The sequence below is a fragment of the Scyliorhinus torazame genome, chromosome 11 (genome assembly GCF_047496885.1).
Source record: "Scyliorhinus torazame isolate Kashiwa2021f chromosome 11, sScyTor2.1, whole genome shotgun sequence".
NCBI classification, from domain to species: Eukaryota; Metazoa; Chordata; class Chondrichthyes; order Carcharhiniformes; family Scyliorhinidae; genus Scyliorhinus; species Scyliorhinus torazame.
The window spans coordinates 238,011,396-238,032,830 of NC_092717.1; the positions used below are offsets into that span (position 1 = coordinate 238,011,396).

General features: G+C 47.6%; 1 protein-coding gene across 3 annotated transcripts in view; it reads left to right on the forward strand.

The window, feature by feature from the left end:
* stk3 (serine/threonine kinase 3 (STE20 homolog, yeast)) overlaps nt 1–21,435 on the forward strand; it is a 584,348-nt gene that overhangs the window by 355,154 nt on the left and 207,759 nt on the right. For all 3 annotated transcript variants that reach the window (XM_072468459.1, XM_072468457.1, XM_072468458.1), the window contains one exon: nt 1,344–1,481. In XM_072468459.1, the coding sequence (XP_072324560.1) occupies nt 1,344–1,481 (138 nt within the window). The remainder of the gene's footprint in view (nt 1–1,343; nt 1,482–21,435) is intronic.

Below are 21,435 nucleotides of genomic sequence, written 5' to 3' on the forward strand. Positions count from 1 at the left end.
TGACTGACTGTCTGGAGTTTGCACATTCTCCCCGTGTCTGCGTGGGTTTACACTGGGTGCCCCAGTTTCCTCCCATAGTCCAAATTGTGCAGGTTAGGTGGATTGGCCATGATAAATTGCCCCTAAGTGTCTAAAGATTGTGTCAGGTTGGGAGGATGGGGCGGGAGATTTCGCCTAAGTAGGGTGCACTTTCGAAGGGTCGGTGCAAACTCGTTGGGCCGAATGACTTCCTTCTGCACTGTAGGGATTCTATGATCATAATCTATGATTTTTGCCGAAGTGGAAGGAGATGGAATAGGCAAGGTCAAAGGGAAAGTATTTAAACAGAGATGAGGATGAATTTCTTCAGCCAGAGGGTGGTGAATCTGTGGAACTCTTTGCCGCAGAAGGCTGTGGAGGCCAAATCACTGAGTGTCTTTAAGACAGAGATAGATAGGTTCTTGATTAATAAGGGGTTATGGGGCGAAGGCAGGAGATTGGGGATGAGAAAAATACTGACAACCATACCCTCACTGACTACCCGATTGTTTTCCCCCCTCAACTAATTGACCGACCTAACCCCCCCCCCCTCCCCCAACAACCCGCTCCCCTGATCATTCTTGACCCCCACCCCAATCCCTCTCCTGTCAATCCGACCCAATTAACTCTCAAACCTACTGAAATTGGCTGGACCTTTCAACTTACCTGCAGGCAGCTCGGTCCTTCAACTCTGCAACCCAGGACTGCTGGCCGCAGGACCGCCCTTCCCTACATAGTTCTTGCCCGGCCCGAATCAGGAGGTCACGTGAGAAAGGATTGGCTGGATATCCAGCTAAGAAACTAGAAGCAGAGTGGCAATCCGAGTATGCCACACTCTGCGGAAGTTCAGGCCCATTGTATTTAGAAACAGACACTGCTGACTTGGCAACTGTGCTCTCAAAAGGCTGAGATCCAGTAAGTGTAATTATTTAGGTGGGAAATAATCCTGCCATTAAACAGCAGTCTGTTGGTTTTATCTGTTTGGTCAGGAAGTGCCTTTGGTTCTGCTAAGCAGGTCAAAAATGGAAAGCTTCTCTGGAGACTGATAAACAATAATAGATAAAGTAAAGTATGAAGTGCTCAATGAGTTTCAGTTTGCACAGAGGAAATTTAATGGGAAATAGCTACATTGGTAGCAGATGGATTAGTTTCCTGAACCTCATTCCTGATAGAAATTCTAGATCGGTAAAAAATGTGTACATCAGATTTACTGTCAGATAGAGAAGGTGAATAAAAGGATTTGTTTATTTGACTGCACTAAAGCTCAGATGATTCTGATTTCCATGTCCAACTGATTTTCCCCCTTCCTTTTCTTTTAAAAATAGGCTATTTTTATGATTCCCACCAACCCACCACCAACATTCCGGAAGCCAGAGCTCTGGTCGGATGAGTTCACAGATTTTGTCAAGAAGTGTCTTGTGAAGAATCCAGAGCATAGAACGACTGCCACACAACTATTGCAGGTTTGGCAAAAAAAGGCTTTCAGTGAATCATTATTAGTTTTATGCAGGAAAATAAATCTTGCAGATCTGATTTATGTAGAATTCAAACAGAAATTGCAGCTTTCAGCACAAAATGAGGACACAAAGGATCATTTTATTTTTCAGGGCCTTACCAAAGGGCATGCGTCATAAATTCAGGCAGCCACCGTTAGCATGTTTGATTTTGAGATGGTTATTTTCAGTATTTCTTTGAGATCACGCTACCTATATATACAAACTCATTAACAAACACAAGTTATTATAATATGGGGGTGGCCTGTGGAATTCTTTACTGCAGAGGGCTGGAGAGACTGGAGTGTTGAGTATGTTCAAGGCTGAGATAGATTGAATTTTAATTAGTCAGGGAATTAAGGGTTATGGGGATAAGGCGGGAAAGTGGAATTTGAGGATTATCATATAATGGCAGAGCAGACCCGATGGACCGAATAGCCTACCTTTGCTCCTACGTTTTATGGTCTCCCACACTGTTGCATGGTCAAGCTGAGGAGACCTACTTTGTGATGGGCTGATATCTGTAGTTGCAAGCACCTTGCGCACAGGGTACATCTACAGCTATTCTAAGAACCCTGTGTATTAACCATGCATCTGGATACATCTTGCCTCGCCTTCAACTTTCTGCATTTTTGACTGCCAGATTCATAACGTTTCTTCATATTGACTGATCCGTCTTGATTTCAACTTCGATGAATCTTCAGAATCTTCTGTCAAGTGAAGTTTCCTGAAGCAAAAATGGCTGGTTGTCTAAGCTGCTCAAAAACAGTGAGAAATTAAACAAAGCTTAGAATAGAATAGAATACAATACGATACAATACCTACATTGCAGGAGGCCATTCAGCCCATTGAGTCTGCACTGACCCTCTGAAAGAGCATCCTACCCAGGCCCCACTCCCTCATAACCTAATCTGTACATCCCTGGACACTAAGGGGCAATTTAAGTTTAGGGCGGCAAGGTGGCACAGTAGTTGGCCCTGCTGCCTCACAGCTCCAGGGACCCGGGTTCAATTCCAGCCTTGGGTGACTGTGTGGCGTTTGCCCATTCTCCCCGTGTGTGCGTGGGTTTCCTCCGGGTGCTCCGATTTCCTCCCACAGTCCAAAGATGTGCAGATTAGGTGGATTGGCCATGCTGAATTGCCCCTTAGTGTCCCAAGGTTAGGTTGGATTACTGGATTATGCGCTCGGGTGGAGGCGTGGGCTTAGGCATAGTGCTCTTTCGAGGGCTGGTGTAGACTTGATGGGTCAAATGGCCTCCTCCTGCATTGTAAATTTTATGAATATCTCCCTTCCCGAAATCTGGCATTAGCCTCCCGGTGCAAACCCATGATTCCATAGGATAGGCATCAACCTCGATCCGCCCCTAACCTAAGCAATGAGAGAGGAATAATTGGCAATCTAGTTGCGTGCAGCCCCATAGGGATGAGTGACTATAATATGATAGATTTCTTCATCAAGATGGAGAGTCATGTAGTTGATGTAGTTGACCAAGGTTCTGAATCTTAATAAAGGAAACTAGGATGGTATGAGGCGCAGGTAGACTATGATGATTTGGTAGGGATGATGGTGGTTAGGCACTGACAAACATTCAAAGAGCGCATGGGTGAACTGCGACAATTGTTCATTCCTGTCTGGCGTAAAAATAAGACAGGAAAGGAGGCGAAACCATGGCTTTCAAGGGAAATTAGAGATTGTATTAGATCCAACGAAGAGGCATGCACGTTGGACAGGAAAGAACAGCAGACCTGAGGATTGGGAGCAGTTTAGATGTATTTCTGAATTCTTGCTGCAATTATACAGGGTCTTGCTGAGACCACACCTGGAATATTGTGTGCAGTTTTGGTCTCCTTATATGAGGAAGAATATTCTTGCTATAGAGGAAGAGCAGCAAAGGTTTACCAGGCTGATTCCTGGGATGGTGGGACAGACATACTAGGAGAGATTGAGTTGGATGGGATTATATTCGCTGAATTTTACAAGAATAAGGGGAATCTTGTGGAAACCTCTAAAATTCTAACGGGACTAACGAGACAGTGTAGAGGCAGGAAGGATGTTCCGATGGTGTGGAAGTCCAGAACCAGGGATCACAGTCTGAGGATATGGGAATAAACCATTTAGGACTGAGATGCGGAGAAATTTCTTCCCCCAGAGAGTGATGAGCCTATGGAATTCTCTACCACAGAAAGCAGTTGAGACCAAAACATTGTTTGTTTTCAAGAAGGAGTTAGATATCGCTGTTAGGGTTGAAGGGATCAAAGGAAATGGAGGGAAAGCGGGGAACAGGTTACAGAGTTGGATGATCAGTCATGATAATAAATGGGGGAGCAATTTGGAAGGGCCGAATGGCCTGCTCAAGTACCAAGTGGTAAAAAAAAATAGCAGTACTGCCTTGATATTAAAATGTTGTCCCTCTTATTTCACCTCTTGATTCCAACCCTTTGTCCATGTTTGGACCAACGTTTTCATGAGGTCTGGAGCCGAATGGCCTGGGTGAACCCAAATTGAGCATCAGTGAGCAGGCTATTACAGTGTCTGTTCTTCTTGATAGTACTGTTTACAGCACCTTCCATCACTTTGCTGATGATTGTAAGGGGGCTGATGTGGTAGTAATTGACCATATTAGATTTGCCCTGCTTTTTGTGGACTGGACATTGTGGGGGAGGGGGGGGGGGCTGTCTATGTTGTAGGTATACTGGAGTGGCTTGGCTAGGGGCATGGCTAGCTCTGGAGAACATGTCTTAAATATAACTGCTTTGACATCATCAGGGCCTGCAGCTTGCTGTATCCAGTGTCTGCAGCCATTTGGGATGAATCGATTTGGCTGAAGACTGGCTTTTGCAATGCTAGGGACCTCAGGAGGAGGCTGAGATGGGTCATCTAATCGGCACTGCTTGCAGAAGATGGGTGCAAATGAAATTTGCAGTTTAAGTGAATGCAAAAGAACTTGACCTGATAGCAAGTTCCACTTTCTAACCAATCTCTGGATCAAGAAATCCTACTGATTTCTTTACAGGACGTATTAGTAACTATTTTTTATTTGAGACTCTATTTATCGTCTTCCCCACGAGTAGAAACAACCATCCTGCTAAACTCCTTTATAACTAAAATAAAACTCCTTTATAACTAAAATAAAAACCTGCCAAACCTGCCGATGTACAGGTGAGTAGAATTTGCATATTTGCCAAATATTATATTTCTTTGCAGACTGTTGTCATAAAAATCAACATGTTATTGTCATATTATCTTCACATTCTTGTTACCAGCGAGCAGCTCCCTGGTGCCTGAAAACAGTTATGCAAGCTTTAAGAATGTGACGTTAGAGATCTGTGTTCTATAAAATCTGAAGTATTGTTCAAATGGAGACACAAATTTGGATTTGTTGCAACTGACAGTTAAAATGATCCAAAACGCCCAGCATAATACTTGAGTTATACACTCCAGTTGCATGACATCAGAGTACGAAGTTCCATGTCTTGGCATTGATACATATCTGGGCTATAAAGTCTAAAATTCTCTGAAGATTGAATTAAACAGCTTGTTGTGAATCTTATGTTAGATTCAATCCAAATGAATTGTAATTGTCCGGCTCTGGGAGGGTAAACCCCGATGGACTGCATTCAATGATCCATGAGGACCTCCTCTATGGGATTATGTGAAGTTGCCAATATAATTGTGATATGAATTATTTTGTGTTAGAGTATTTGGAGAGCACTGGTAAGTGGCTTAACAAGGATGAGAAGGTTATTCCCATTGGCGGAGAGGTCATAAAACCGAGGACACACGTTTAAGGTGACTGGCAAAAGGACCAAAGTCAAAACCTTTTTTATGCAGCAAGTGGTTGTGATCTAGAATGCACTACCTGAGAAGGTGGTGGAGCCAGGTGCAGTAATGGCTTTGAAAAGAGAATTGGTTCAAATTCTGAAAGTGAATTATTTGCCGGGCTATGGGGAAAGAGCAGGGGAGTGGGCTAGCTAAATTGCTCTTGCAGAGAGCTGGCACAACGTCAACAGGCTGAATGTTTTCCTCCTGTACTGAAACGATCATTTAGCCAAAATATTTGGAAAATATCATTTGGAAATTTTGTGCTGTATCAGGATGGTCAATCATCTTCGTTATCCTGGACTTCACTTACTTCACCTGTCTCCAAACTCGGACAACAGGATGTTGATGCTTCATACTGTTCACACCGTTTCGAAGAATCATTATTCCACCGTGGAATCTCCAAGGTTAACTCTACACTCCTATTAACACCATCTATTTCTTATTGTCTGTTTGCCATCATGATTTTATGCATCATAATTTTTATGTAACTAGATCTATGTAACTTGTGCTCTCCCTGAATTTGTTTGCAAGCACTTTTTGGCTGCTGCCCCAAACCCGGAGCCCATCAGTCTAGTTTCGCTTTTGCTCCTTTTTAACTTCTTTTCTCTGCTGGACTTTCCTCCAGTGTCATGTCTCCTTTCACTTCTGAACTCTCAGATCCCTTGTTTTTTCGATTGCCTACCTGACCCTCAGCAGTCCTCAACGTTCCTTCTTTCTTGCCACTGACCCTGGATTGACTCTGTGTTATATAAGCCTACAGCTTCCCCCTGTGCTTTTCTTGGCATCCTCCAATAGGCTGATTGAAGCATTCAGCACTGGTACATTACCCAGCAACAACCACAATTTCCCCATCCCACTCGGTCCATCAATATTCCATTGCACTCACTTGTGGGACTAACCATGCCAATCACCATCTTGTCCAACTCACCCCTCCCACTGCTGACCCTATGGTCTCTGCTCGCAGTGTCCCTTGACTCATCTCCATCCAGAATGTCCATTATGGTAATAAGGCCCTTCCCGTCCATGAACGTATTGCGGATGATCGCATCAACAACATGGACATAATGGAAATCTGGCTGAGGAATGATAACAGCTTCTCCCTGAATGAGACCTCGCTGACTGACTGCTACTTCCCCATTCAGCCCATCAGTGGCGGTCTGGTAATTTTTCACATTCTCTCCGTGTCTGCGTGGGTTTCCTCCGGGTGCTCCAGTTTCCTCCCACTGTCCAAAGATGTGCAGGTTAGGTGGATTGGCCATGCGACCTTGCCCCTTGGTGTCCAAAGGTTAGGTGGGGTTACTGGGTTCCGGGAATAGGGCAGGGACGTGGACTTCGGTCGGGCGCTCTTTCGGAGGGTCAATGCAGACTCGATGGGCTGAAAAATTGTTTAAGGTGATAATGGTTCATATTGGCAAAGTATGTGGACCAGCTAGGCTGCTGTTCAATGAAGAAATGGAAAGCATACACATTGCTTGGGTGAAGGATGGAATTTGCATCCATGGTGAAAAGATTAAGGTTGTAAAATCTGAAATTGTTAAAGCAGCAGAAGGAAATCTGAGTTTGTGTATGTAGGTGGGTAGATGGTATTGAGCGCCATGAATGGCATTAGGATGAGCAAAAAGTAGTTTGGTGCAATGTGGAAATAAGGATTCTTGACTTCTTGTCAGCTGTGTCATTTGTAGCATTGTTTTGTGGTACACATAGTCCTAGAAAAAACATATGACAGCAGTATGAGCTATGACACATTAATTGTGACATTTGGTGTTGTGCGAAATAATCTGTGCATAACATTAAGTGAAGTGGAAGATATTGGAATACTCAGTTTTGAGCTTATTTAATTACACATAATTATTACAATCCTTTGAACCTTTCAGTTGGAGCCCTGATTAAATAGAAATCATTTTGAATTACTTCCAGACCTTTTATTATTGGAAGTGTTTCATTGACAGTACATCAGGAGCTTGGAGCATTGTGTGTTTTCAATAGTCGGGTTGGAGAACCTAATTTCTGCCGTGCCTGGTTAATTAAGGTAGAAATGTAATTATTAGTTTAGAAAACTTTACGTGAAGTCTGCTAACAGTGCTGGGAAAAATATTATAGAGATCTACCATGCGGATTTAGTGGCACTTGCGAACACTAAAACTCAGTAGAAATTTGAGTTAAAACTTCTCGGGTGCAAATAAGAATCGTTTATTGCCTCTATTTGATTACAATTGAGAGTCACTTAAATCTTATTCTCTAATAAGTCCGGCGAGCAAAAAGGACTTAAAGAGAAGCAACTTGTACACAATTTAACTTTCAAATAATACAGAAATAGTTTCTTGCTTAAGGCAAAACAGCTTGCATTTACTTCAAGAGTTAGAACAAAGAACAAAGAACTGTACAGCACAGGAACAGGCCCTTCGGCCCTCCAAGCCCGTGCCAACCATGCTGCCCGACTAAACTACAATCTTCTACACTTCCTGGGTCCGTATCCCTCTATTCCCATCCTATTCATGTATTTGTCAAGATGCCCCTTAAATGTCACTATCGTCCCTGCTTCCACCACCTCCTCCGGTAGTGAGTTCCAGGCACCCACGACCCTCTGCGTAAAAAACTTGCCTCGTACATCTACTCTAAACCTTGCCCCTCTCACCTTAAACCTATGCCCCCTAGTAATTGACCCCTCTACCCCGGGGAAAAGCCTCTGACTATCCACTCTGTCTATGCCCTTCATAATTTTGTAGACCTCTATCAGGTCACCCCTCAACCTCCTTCATTCCAGTGAGAACAAACCAAGTTTATTCCACCGCTCCTCATAGCTAATGCCCTCCATACCAGGCAACATTCTGGTAAATCTCTTCTGCACCCTCTCTAAAGCCTCCACATCCTTCTGGTAGTGTGGCGACCAGAATTGAACACTATACTCCAAGTGTGGCCTAACTAAGGTTCTATACAGCTGCAACATGACTTGCCAATTCTTATACTCAATGCCCCGGCCAATGAAGGCAAGCATGCCGTATGCCTTCTTGACTACCTTCTCCACCTGTGTTGCCCCTTTCAGTGACCTGTGGACCTGTACTCCTAGATCTCTTTGACTTTCAATACTCTTGAGGGTTCTACCATTCACTGTATATTCCCTACCTGCATTAGACCTTCCAAAATGCATTACCTCACATTTGTCCAGATTAAACTCCATCTGCCATCTCTCCGCCCAAATCTCCAAACAATCTAAATCCTGCTGTATCCTCTGACAGTCCTCCTCGCTATCCGCAATTCCACCAACCTTTGTGTCGTCTGCAAACTTACTAATCAGACCAGTTACATTTTCCTCCAAATCATTTATATATACTACAAAGAGCAAAGGTCCCAGCACTGATCCCTGTGGAACACCACTGGTCACATCCCTCCAATTAGAAAAGCATCCTTCCATTGCTACTCTCTGCCTTCTATGACCTAGCCAGTTCTGTATCCATCTTGCCAGCTCACCCCTGATCCCGTGTGACTTCACCTTTTGTACTAGTCTACCATGAGGGACCTTGTCAAAGGCCTTACTGAAGTCCATATAGACAACATCCACTGCCCTACCTGCATCAATCATCTTTGTAACCTCCTCGAAAAACTCTATCAAGTTAGTGAGACACGACCTCCCCTTCACAAAACCATGCTGCCTCTTACTAATACGTCCATTTGCTTCCAAATGGGAGTAGATCCTGTCTCGAAGAATTCTCTCCAGTAATTTCCCTACCACTGAAGTAAGGCTCACCGGCCTGTAGTTCCCTGGATTATCCTTGCTACCCTTCTTAAACAGAGGAACAACATTGGCTATTCTCCAGTCCTCCGGGACATCACCAGAAGACAGTGAGGATCCAAAGATTTCTGTCAAGGCCTCAGCAATTTCCTCTCCAGCCTCCTTCAGTATTCTGGGGTAGATCCCATCAAGCCCTGGGGACTTATCTACCTTAATATTTTTTAAGACACCCAACACCTCGTCTTTTTGGATCTCAATGTGACCCAGGCTATCTACACACCCTTCTCCAGACTCAACATCTACCAATTTCTTCTCTTTGGTGAATACTGATGCAAAGTATTCATTTAGTACCTCGCCCATTTCTTCTGGCTCCACACATAGATTCCCTTGCCTATCCTTCAGTGGGCCAACCCTTTCCCTGGCTACCCTCTTGCTTTTTATGTACGGGTAAAAAGCCTTGGGATTTTCCTTAACCCTATTTGCCAATGACTTTTCGTGACCCCTTCTAGCCCTGACTCCTTGCTTAAGTTCCTTCCTACTTTCCTTATATTCCACACAGGCTTCGTCTGTTCCCAGCCTTTTAGCCCTGACAAATTCCTCCTTTTTCTTTTTGACGAGGCCTACAATATCTCTCGTTATCCAAGGTTCCCGAAAATTGCCGTATTTATCCTTCTTCCTCACAGGAACGTGCCGGTCCTGAATTCCTTTTAACTGATACTTAAAAGCCTCCCACATGTCAGATGTTGATTTGCCCTCAAACATCCGCCCCCAATCTATGTTCTTCAGTTCCCGCCTAATATTGTTATAATTCGCCTTCCCCAATTTAGCACATTCATCCTAGGACCACTCTTATCCTTGTCCACCAGCACTTTAAAACTTACTGAATTGTGGTCACTGTTCCCAAAATGCTCCCCTACTGAAACATCTACCACCTGGCCGGGCTCATTCCCCAATACCAGGTCCAGTACCGCCCCTTCCCTAGTTGGACTGTCCACATATTGTTTCAAGAAGCCCTCCTGGATGCTCCTTACAAACTCCGCCCCGTCTAAGCCCCTGGCACTAAGTGAGTCCCAGTCAATATTGGGGAAGTTGAAGTCTCCCATCACCACAACCCTGTTGTTTTTACTCTTTTCCAAAATCTGTCTACCTATCTGCTCCTCTATCTCCCGCTGGCTGTTGGGAGGCCTGTAGTAAACCCCCAACATTGTGACTGCACCCTTCTTATTCCTGATCTCTACCCGTATAGCCTCACTGCCCTCTGAGGTGTCCTCTCACAGTACAGCTGTGATATTCTCCCTAACCAGTAGCGCAACTCTGCCACCCCTTTTACATCCCCCTCTATCCCGCCTGAAACATCTAAATCCTGGAACGTTTAGCTGCCAATCCTGCCCTTCCCTCAACCAGGTCTCTGTAATGGCAACAACATGATAGTTCCAAGTACGAATCCAAGCTCTAAGTTCATCTGCCTTACCTGTAATACTTCTTGCATTAAAACATATGCACTTCAGGCCACCAGCCCCGCTGTGTTCAGCAACTTCTCCCTGTCTGCTCTGCCTCAGAGCCCCACTGTCCCTATTCTCTAGTTCTCCCTCAATGCTCTCACCTTCTGACCTATTGCTCCCGTGCCCACCCCCCTGCCATACTAGTTTAAACCCTCCCGTGTGACACTAGCAAACCTCGCGGCCAGGATATTTATGCCTCTCCGGTTTAGATGCAACCCGTCCTTCTTATATAGGTCACACCTGCCCCGGAAGAGCTCCCAGTGGTCCAGATAACGGAAACCCTCCCTCCTACACCAGCTGTTTAGCCACGTGGTTAGCTGCTCTATCTTCCTATTTCTAGCCTCACTGGCACGTGGCACAGGGAGTAATCCCAAGATTACAACCCTCGAGATCCTGTCTTTTAACTTTCTGCCTAGCTCCCTGAACTCCTGCTGCAGGACCTCATGCCCCTTCCTGCCTATGTCGTTAGTACCAATATGTACAACGACCTCTGCCTGTTTGCCCTCCCCCTTCAGGATGCCCTCTACCCGTTCGGAGACATCCTGGACCCTGGCACCAGGGAGGCAACATACCATCCTGGAGTCTCTTTCACGTCCACAGAAGCGCCTATCTGTGCCCCTGACTATAGAGTCCCCTATTACTATTGCTCTTCTGCGCTTTGACCCTCCCTTCTGAACATCAGAGCCAAAGTTAGAGTGGAAAAGTGAAAGTATAGAGACAGCGAATAGTTTAGATCAAAGTATAGATGATTCATGAATAACGATGGCCGTACTGACCTTCACGGTTATACGAACTCATATCAGTCTTGAGCCATCTATCTACACCCCTGTGTAACCCAAATTGGTTTGGGTTAGAATCAAATGAGTTTGATTTTACAGTTAGCTGTCAATCTTCAATGTGCAACATTAGTTTTAAATGTTTCATGTCTGAATACTTGTGCATGTTATGGAATGCAATTCTGTGCTGTTATCATGACCAGCTTAAACTGGTCTTCTGCTGACTTAGCAGTTATCTGTATTGTGAACAATGGTGCCTTCATATTACTATGCCGTTGCTATGGTGTTGCAATGTCCTTGATCTGATAAATGGTACAGCACAAGTATAGAGTCAAACTGTCTTTGAAATTATATTTGTTAGCGCAATGGCTTTCTCATCTTTGCCCAATATAAGTGTTGTTTTAATCTCTACTGCTTATGCGTGTGTCAGGCTTTTTGTGTCTTTTGTGTCTTTTTTAAATGACCTGAGGTTATGAGTGTTGATATCCTTAATTTAAAATGGGTATTTAAAACTAGGGCTCAATATTTACGCTAAATAGCTACCTTTTACCTATCAGGTGTATTAGAAAATAGTTGGTTTCGACAAATATGTTTGACTTTTTTTTGGTCTTGGTAGTGGCTGGAGGTTTGTGGTAGTACCAGGTATTGCGGTACCTGAGAGGCTGATGACCATTGGTTAGACCCAGGAGTCTACCATTGGCTGTATTACGTAGCTCCGCCCTGAAGGCGGGGTATAAGAGATGGTGCCGTCCCAGCAGCCTTCACTTTCTGTATCGAAACTGCTGGGGAAAAGGTTCTACCAGATTAAAACCTTCAGTTATGGAATCACTTCGTCTTGAGTGTAATTGATTGCGCATCAATTTAATCTGCTGCAACTTAAGTTGGAAGGATGGATCTCCGAATCAAACCGGAGTGCCTCCAGCTCAGCCCCCACACGGATAACTCTGCTGCTATTTTTAAACACTGGCTGGCATGCTTTAAGGGCTACCTCGACATGGCTATAGACACCCCCACGGAAGCACAGAAGATGCATCTCCTGCGCTCCCGGGTCAGCCCTGGGATCTACCCCCTTATCGAGGAGGTGGAGAACTATGCTGCCGCTATCGAACTGCTAGAAGGACATTACATCCGCCCTGTAAACCAGGTCTACGCTCGTCACCTGCTTGCAACTAGGCGGCAAAGCCCCGAGGAAACGTTGGAAGATTTCTACCGGGCGCTACTGGTGCTGGGCCGAAACTGTGGCTGCCCGCAAGCTTCGGGGAACGAGCACACGGAACTTTTAATCAGGGATTCTTTCGTTGCAGGTATGAGCTCCCCCGATATCCACCGAAGACTCCTAGAAAGGGACACTCTGGGACTTACAGAGGCACGGGCCCTGGCAGGGTCCATGGACGTTGCCTACAAAAACGTGCTGTCTTTTGCACCCAATCGCGCGGCGGCCCCCTGGGCTGCGTGGCACCCCGCAGCGGCAGCCCCTCAGACCTTCCCCCTGGCCCCGCACGCCTGCGCGGTGAGACGGCCCGCTGACGCCGCTGGGCTCCGCTGTTTCTTCTGTGGGCAGGCAAATCATCCCCGCCCGCGCTGCCCGGCCCGCACCGCCACCTGTAAAGGGTGCGGCAAGAAGGGCCACTTTGTGGGGGTCTGCCAGGCCCGTGCCATGGCCGCGGTCTCCAGCGACTATGGACCGCCGCGGCAACCCTCCCTTCAGGCCCCGACCGGCCAGCGCTCACCGCCACCCCCCTATGCTAGCGCCACGTGCGACCCACGGGCGCGGCCATCTTGCCCCCCGGACTCCACGCTGGACGGGTGGGCGCCGCCATTTGTTCATCGCCGCCGCCATCTTCTTCATCCCCGGACACCATGTGCGACCCATGGGTGACGCCATCTTGGATGCGGCCCCAGGCCCCGAGCACGGCCGGCTACACGCTGGCCGGCTACACGCTGCCCGACCAGAACTCGCAACTGCTTCATCTGGCCTCAGTGACACTGGACCAAAGTCGACCCCGGACACTCGCAATGGCTACAACGACTGTCCTCATCAACGGCCACGAGACGTCATGCCTGATTGACTCTGGGAGCACGGAAAGCTTTGTTCACCCCGACATGGTAAGGCGCTGTTCACTTGTAACCCACCCTGTAAATCAAAGGATCTCCCTGGCTTCCGGGTCACACTTGGTGGAGATACAGGGTTTCTGCATAGCGAACCTCACTGTCCAAGGCAGGAAATTCAACAATTTCTGCCTGTACGTCCTGCCGCACCTCTGCGCGGCTACCCTCCTGGGGCTGGACTTCCAATGCCATTTGCAAAGCCTGACTTTTAAATTCAGCGGCCCTATACCGTCCCTTACTGTCTGCGGCCTCGCGACCCTTAAGGTTGACCCGCCTTCCCTGTTTGCGAACCTCACCCCGGATTGCAAACCCGTCGCCACCAGGAGCAGACGGTACAGTGCCCAGGACCGGACCTTCATCAGGTCAGAGGTCCAAAGGCTGCTGGGGGAAGGGGTCATCGAAACGAGCAACAGTTCCTGGAGAGCTCAAGTAGTGGTGATAAAGACCGGGGAGAAGCATAGGATGGTCATAGACTACAGCCAGACCATCAACAGGTTTACGCAGCTAGATGCGTACCCTCTCCCTCGTATAGTCGACCTGGTAAACAGGATCGCACAATACAAGGTCTTCTCCACGGTGGACCTCAAGTCCGCCTACCACCAGCTACCCCTCCGTAATAGTGACCGCCAGTACACTGCCTTCGAAGCAGATGGGCGGCTCTATCAATTTTTAAGGGTTCCCTTTGGTGTCACTAATGGGGTCTCGGTCTTCCAGCGAGAGATGGACTGAATGGTTGACCGGTACGGCTTACGCGCAATGTTCTCGTACCTGGATAACGTCACCATCTGCGGCCATGACCAGCAGGACCACGACACCAACCTCCGCAAATTCCTCCAGACCGCGAAAATCCTTAATCTGACACACAATAAGGATTAATGCATGTTTAGCACCGACCGTCTAGCCATTCTAGGCTACGTAGTGCGAAGCGGAGTTATAGGCCCTGACCCTGAGCGCATGCGCCCCCTTATGGAGTTCCCCTCCCTCACTGCCCCAAGGCCCTGAAGCGCTGCCTCGGGTTCTTCAGCTATTATGCACAGTGGGTCCCCAATTACGCAGACAAAGCCCGACCCCTGATCCAGTCCTCAACCTTCCCCCTGTCGACGGAGGCCCGCCAGGCCTTCAGCCGCATCAAAGCAGACATTGCAAAGGCCACGATGCGCGCCATCGACAAGTCCCTCCCCTTCCAGGTCGAGAGCGATGCGTCCGACGTAGCTCTGGCCGCCACCCTCAACCAAGCGGGCAGGCCCGTGGCTTTCTTCTCCCATACCCTCCATGCTTCCGAAATTCGCCACTCCTCGGTCGAAAATGAAGCACAAGCCATAGTTGAAGCTATGAGACATTGGAGGCATTACCTGGCCGGCAGGAGATTCACTCTCCTCACGGACCAACGGTTAAAAACGCCAAGATCTTGCGGTGGAGGATAGAACTCTCCACCTTCAACTACGAGATCTTGTACCGTCCGGAGAAGCTGAATGAGCCTCCTGATGCCCTGTCCCGCGGCACTTGTGCCACTGCACAAGTGGACCGCCTCCGAGCCCTCCACGAGGACTTCTGCCACCCGGGGGTCACTCGTTTTTTCCATTTCGTCAAGACCCGCAACCTGCCCTACTCCATCGAGGAGGTCAGGACAGTCAACAGGGCCTGCCAAATCTGCGCGGAGTGCAAACCGCACTTCTACCGGCCTGAGAGGGCGCACCTGATAAAGGCTTCCCGTCCCTTTGAACGCCTCAGCATGGACTTCAAAGGCCCCCTCCCCTCCACCGACCGCAACACGTACTTCCTCAACGTGATTGACGAGTACTCCCGGTTCCCATTCGCCATCCCCTGCCAAGACATGACCACAACCACCGTCATCAAGGCCCTCCAGGGTATCTTTACACTGTTCGGTTTCCCCGCATACATTCACAGTGATAGGGGCTCCTCCTTTATGAGCGACGAACTGCGTCAATTCCTGCTCAGCAAGGGCATCGCCTCGAGCAGGACGACCAGTTACAAACCCCGGGGAAACGGTCAGGTAGAGGGGGAGAACGGAACGGTCTGGAAGACCGTTCTTCTGGCCCTACGGTCCAGGAATCTCCCGGTCTCCCGCTGGCAAGTGTTCCTCCCGATAGCCCTCCACGCCATCCGGTCACTGCTCTGTACAACCACAAATCAGACGCATCATGAACGTCTCCTTGTTTCCCCCAGGAAGTCCACCTCCGGGACCTCGCTCCCAACCTGGCTAGTGACACCCGGACCCATCCTGCTTCGGAAGCACGTGCGGGCGCACAAGTCAGACCCGTTGGTCGAGAGGGTCCACCTGCTGCACGCTAACACCCAGTACACCTACGTGGCGTTCCCTGATGGCTAGCAAGACACAGTCTGCCTTCAGGACTTGGCGCCCGCCGGAACCCCACCCGCACCCGAATCATTGACCCCACCCCCACCTCCCCTACAGCACCTCACTGGAGGGTCAGTACTCCCACTGCTTCTGCCTAGGCCCGACCACCCACCGACACCCCCTACAAGCGCGCCCCCTCCCTGTCAATCTTTTGCCCCTACAGCGCCGCCTAGGGGTGACGAAGCTGCCAGGGAGGACGACACAACGCTCCCGGAGTCGCAACCGCCGGGACCCTCGTCAGAATCACCGCTGAAGCCGAGACGCTGCAGAAGGATGACCAGGCCGCCCGATCGACTGATTGCTGCACTATGAACACTTTGTACATATCCTCGACATCACGGTACCTCCATACCTGGTCATACCATGCTAAAGGCGATTATTAACGCTGGCCACCACCCCCGCCGGGCTCTTTTTAACAGGGGGTGAATGTGGTAGTACCAGATATTGCGGTACCTGAGTGGCTGATGACCATTGGTTATACCCAGGAGTCTACCATTGGCTGTATTACGTAGCTCCGCCTGAAGGCGGGGTATAAGAGATGGTGCCGTCCCAGCAGCCTTCACTTTCTGTATCGAAGCTGCTGGAGAAAAAGTTCTAGCAGATTACAGCCTTCAGTTATGGAATCACTTCGTCTTGAGTGTAATTGATTGTGCATCAAGGTTAAAGATTCCCTTGTTTAAATTCTCATTTTGTTATATCATAGAATTTACAGTGCAGAAGGAGGCCATTCGGCCCATCTAGTCTGCACCGGCTCTTGGAAAGAGCACCGTACCCAAGGTCAACACCTCCACCCTATCCCCATAACCCAGTAACCCCACCCAACACTAAGGGCAATTTTGGACACTAAGGGCAATTTATCACGGCCAATCCACCTAACCTGCACATCTTTGGACTGTGGGAGGAAACCGGAGCACCCGGAGGAAACCCACGCACACACGGGGAGGATGTCCAGACTCCGCACAGACAGTGACCCAAGCTGGTATTGAACCTGGGACCCTGGAGCTGTGAAGCAATTGTGCTATCCACAATGCTACCGTGCTGCCCTGTTTCTCTTGTGTTCTTCTCCTGTTTTCTATTCTGTCGGGATCATTGCTCTGCTTCTTCCAACTGAGCATAAAAGATTATCTGAGGCATTGAATTCTCCACTGTTGCTGCTGCTCGGTGATCAGCTCAGGCGAGATTGGTTATGTAGCATAGCAAGAGAAGTGATCAATCCTTATTTCTAACCAACAAGGCCTTTCTATACAGAGCCCGAGTTAGTTAATAATCTTTATCGTCACAAGTAGGCTTACATTAACACTGCAATGAAGTTACTGTGAAAAGTCCCTAGTCGCCACATTCTGGCGCCTGTTCAGGTACACTGAGGGAGAATTCAGAATGTCCAATTTACCTAACAGCACGTCCTTTGGGACTTGTGGGAGGAAACCAGAGCACCCGGAAGAAACCCACGCAGACACGGGGAGAACGTGCAGCCTCCGCACAGACAGTGACCCAAGCCGGGAATCGAACCTGGGACAGTGGTGCTGTGAAGCCATAGTGCTAACCACTGTGCTACTGTGCTGCCCTGTGTATTCACATATTTTTGAGCATTACTTGATAATGATACTCAAACCCAATGGTCTGGGCACAGGAATCTAGGACAACTGAGTTCATCTGATTCCACGATTCTGGAATTGAGCAGCTCAAGGCTGCTGCCTAAAGTCAAATATGGAAGATGAAGTACTATGTTGGGAAGAAAAAAATCCAAGAGATTCAACAACGTTCTGATCATCATAAAATGCAAAGCTTTTGAAAGCCACCAGGGTCATCTATAGTTTGAGATCAAATGGACAAAATCTCCATCATTCACAGGATGGGATTTATCTTCTTAAAAGTGACAACGCCTGTTGTCTATGCTGCAGAGAACATTTTGAACAACTCCTCAACCATGAATCCGCAATGTCAGCTACTTTTCTTCAGGCTATTCCCCAATACCCTGTGGTGGAATCCGCGGGTGAACCACCATCAATTGGAGAGCTGCAACAATCCAACAGATGAAAAACAACAAAGTCTGAGGCCCCCATGTTATTCCAGTTGAGTTGTCCAAAGATGGTGGACTGAAAACTCTGGGCATTTATCTGAAGGATTTGGAATAAGAACCCTTGCGACCCCCCCCCCCCCCCCCCCCCTCCCCTGACTTCATGAATGCAACATTTGTAACTATATTCAAGAAGGGAGATAAATTACACTGTGGAAACTATTGACATATTTCCATCTTGTTTGTAACAGGGAAAATCCTGATACACATTCTCCTGAATCGCCTTCCTGTGACTGAGGAAATTCTCCCAGAGACACTGTGTGGGTTTAGGCCTTCCAGAGAAACCACAGACATGGGGTTGGATTCTCCGCTGTCGGAATTCTCCGTTGCGCCGGCAGCCCGGGGAATTCCTGATGGCGTGGGGCTGCCCACAATGGGAAACCTCAGTGGCCGACTGCCGAGACGGGAAATCCTGGGAGTGCACCGCACCATAAATCTTATTAAAAAGCAATAGGGAGAGGTTAATGTTATGTTACGCACACATTATTAAAAAATTATTCAACATGAAAAAAGTGGATTATGATACAATACTCCTTTACTTTCCCCACTTAGCTTCACAGTTACAGATTTCAAGATTAACACAGATTGCAAAGTACATTTTAAGCTACAATGGTCTCACTAACACAAAAAGTCCCTCTTAAGAACACAAGATGACTGTGGTAAGACACATTCCTCTCTGAACCCAAGTGAATGTCTGTGAATTTCTCCTCCAAATTCCCCTTTGATGATGATCACATGAGAGTTTCCAAACTCCACTCCCAAAAACGCGCTTTAAAATCTTCCCTGAATAATGCTTTACCTTAGGGGTTTGCATTATGAATTCCAGTCCACGTTTTACAAATGACTTTTTTAACCCAAGCTTCCACTCTACTTTTAACAGTGAATCCAATCCAGCATTTTACACCAACCCTTTTAAGATTTTCTTTGTCTTGGCTGCTGTGCAAACTACTCACAATTGCTTTAACTTTCGATTCTCAGACTGTATTAAAATAACATCAGACGTTTGTTTCACCTTTGAAGCCTGTCCCACCATGAATCTGGTTACTCCTATTGTCTCTTTAACTCAGAACACTTTGTTTACTCTTCCTTGAATTTTTCTGAACCATATCTTCGTCTCTGTTCACTTCACTCCAAACTTCTCGGACACTTCTCTTAATTTCTCTAGTTTCCTCAACTAGCTGCACTTCACATTTCTGTACATTTTTTCTTAACCATTGATCCATGGTGTGGCTTTTCTTCTAGCAAAGCTGAGGGACATGTCCCCTCTCTGGCCTTCTAAACCAATTGCTTCTAGCAGAGCTGTGAGAGCTGGCTTCTATCTCCCTACATACCTCCAACTGTCCACAAATTAGTTAAATTAAAACGTAAAGCTTCTCTACCTTACAAGGCGCCAGTTGCTAAGCATCACCCACATGTTTATGTCTTTTATGTATTCTTTATCCGTAGCCCTCTCTAAGTACAATAGAATCACAGTTGGAACTTAACAAACTCCCACACATACAAACACCTTTGTCCATGAATCTAACTGTAGGTTTTATCCTTCCAGGCACAGAAACATTAAATTAAATATATTTAAAACTAAACCTTATTTCTAATGTTTACCAATGCAAATATAAATCTCTTAAAACTACCTTTGTTTTCCTAACTAGTGTTGTTAGCCACTCTGCATCAAATTTGCAAACCACTCATGATCTCTTAATTCTGCATACAAGAAACATGGCCTGCACTTGAATGTTGCCAGAACAAAGCTCAGGTATCAACCCATACCTGGTTAGCCAAATATTCCACCTCCCTTAGGTGTTGAACAAAAGACTCTGGAATATGTTGAGCACTTTGGGGGAGATGGTGACATAGTAGTCATATCACTGGACCAGTAATCTAGAGGCCCAGGCTAATGCTCTGGGAACATGGGTTCAAATCTCACCACGGTAGCTGATGGTATTAAAAAAAATCAAGTAATTAAATCTGGAACTGAAAGCTAAACTCAGCAATGGTGACCACAAAATCCTGTTGATTGTCATAAAAACCCATCTAGCCTTGTGGAGAAGGATATCTGCCGTCCTCTTTACATAGAAAATAGGAGCAGGAAGAGGCCTTTTGGCCCTTCGAGCCTGCTCCGCCATTTATCATGATCATGGATGATCATCCAACTCAATAGCCTGATCCTGCTTTACCCTTAACCTTTGATCCCATTCGCCCCAAGTGCTATATCCAGCCGCCTCTTGAATATATTCAGTGTTTTAGCATCAACTACTGCCTGTGGTAATGGATTCCACAGCCTTACCCGTCTGGCCTATAGCAATGTGGTTGACTCTTAATTGCCATCTGAAAAGGCCTAGCAAGCCACGTAGGTCAAGGGAAATATGGGATTGGCAACTAATGTTCTCATCCCATGAAAGAATAAAGCAAAAACATTGCGCATACATTGGCAGCGACCTCTCTCAAATGGCCACATGTAGATCCAACACTGCACCAGTTCAGCTATCTACAACCTACGGCAGCAAGTGTTTGACAGCAAAGACCCCCGCTGTGTTCCTTCCACATGTATATGTAATGAGCTGAACAGCATGAGATCGCATGAGATGGGCCAGCCATCTCATCCATGGGTGGAAATTACATCTCATCCATGAGCGGGATTTTCCGTTGCCCGACGCCGATTTCGTAATTGGCGATCTGCTAGAGAATGGGCTTCGACGCCGGTCAGCCATCCTCTGCCCCCTCTGAAATGGCGTCATTGTGTTACGCGCCTCGTGCTGTTGCAACGGCTTTGGCGTGTCATGGGAAGGCCCTCCCGTGATGCTCCGCCCCCGATGGGCAGAGTTCACCACCGAGCGGGACACGAGTCGTCTCAGCGGTCGGGCACCCGGCATGGTGGCTGCAGACTGTAGCCAGCGCCACCACACTCAGCTGGGATCCATGCCGCTGGCTGGGGGGGGGGCATCCGCGAGGGCTGGGGAACTGGTGGGGGTTGTCCAGGGGTGGCCTGTGGGATCGTGGATGGCGAGTCAGGTCCGCGCATGGCTGGCCCCATGTTGTATGGCATGACCGCGGCAGGTCGTCGCCAGAATCAGGTGCGGCCAGGGACGCGGCCATTCTCCAGCCGTTTTCGGCACGGGAGCCGGGAGTTTCACCTGGCGCCGTTGCTCGCCCCTCACCGGTCCTGGAATTTATGCATGGCATGGAAAACTAGTGATTCTGTTCTAACCTGCCCAGATCCTATTGGCTGGGAAAAATTAGTTACCCCATGTTCCTTGGGAAATATGAGCTCCCCCAATGAGGGTGGGATGGGGTGGGCAATGATCAGCAGTGCAGCTGTTTAAATAGAGCTAGCCAGTGTGGTACTTGTTGTGTTGGGTGCTCTGGATCCGTGGAACACATACAGGCCACCAACACTTAAAATAGTACAACACTATTTTATTCAGTTAGAAACTGTTGAACATACTTTCACTGTGGGTTAACACGATGTTAGATTAAACTAAAGATATGCCTGTCCGAACCAGTCTATGCACTCAGCACATGGTGAGGATC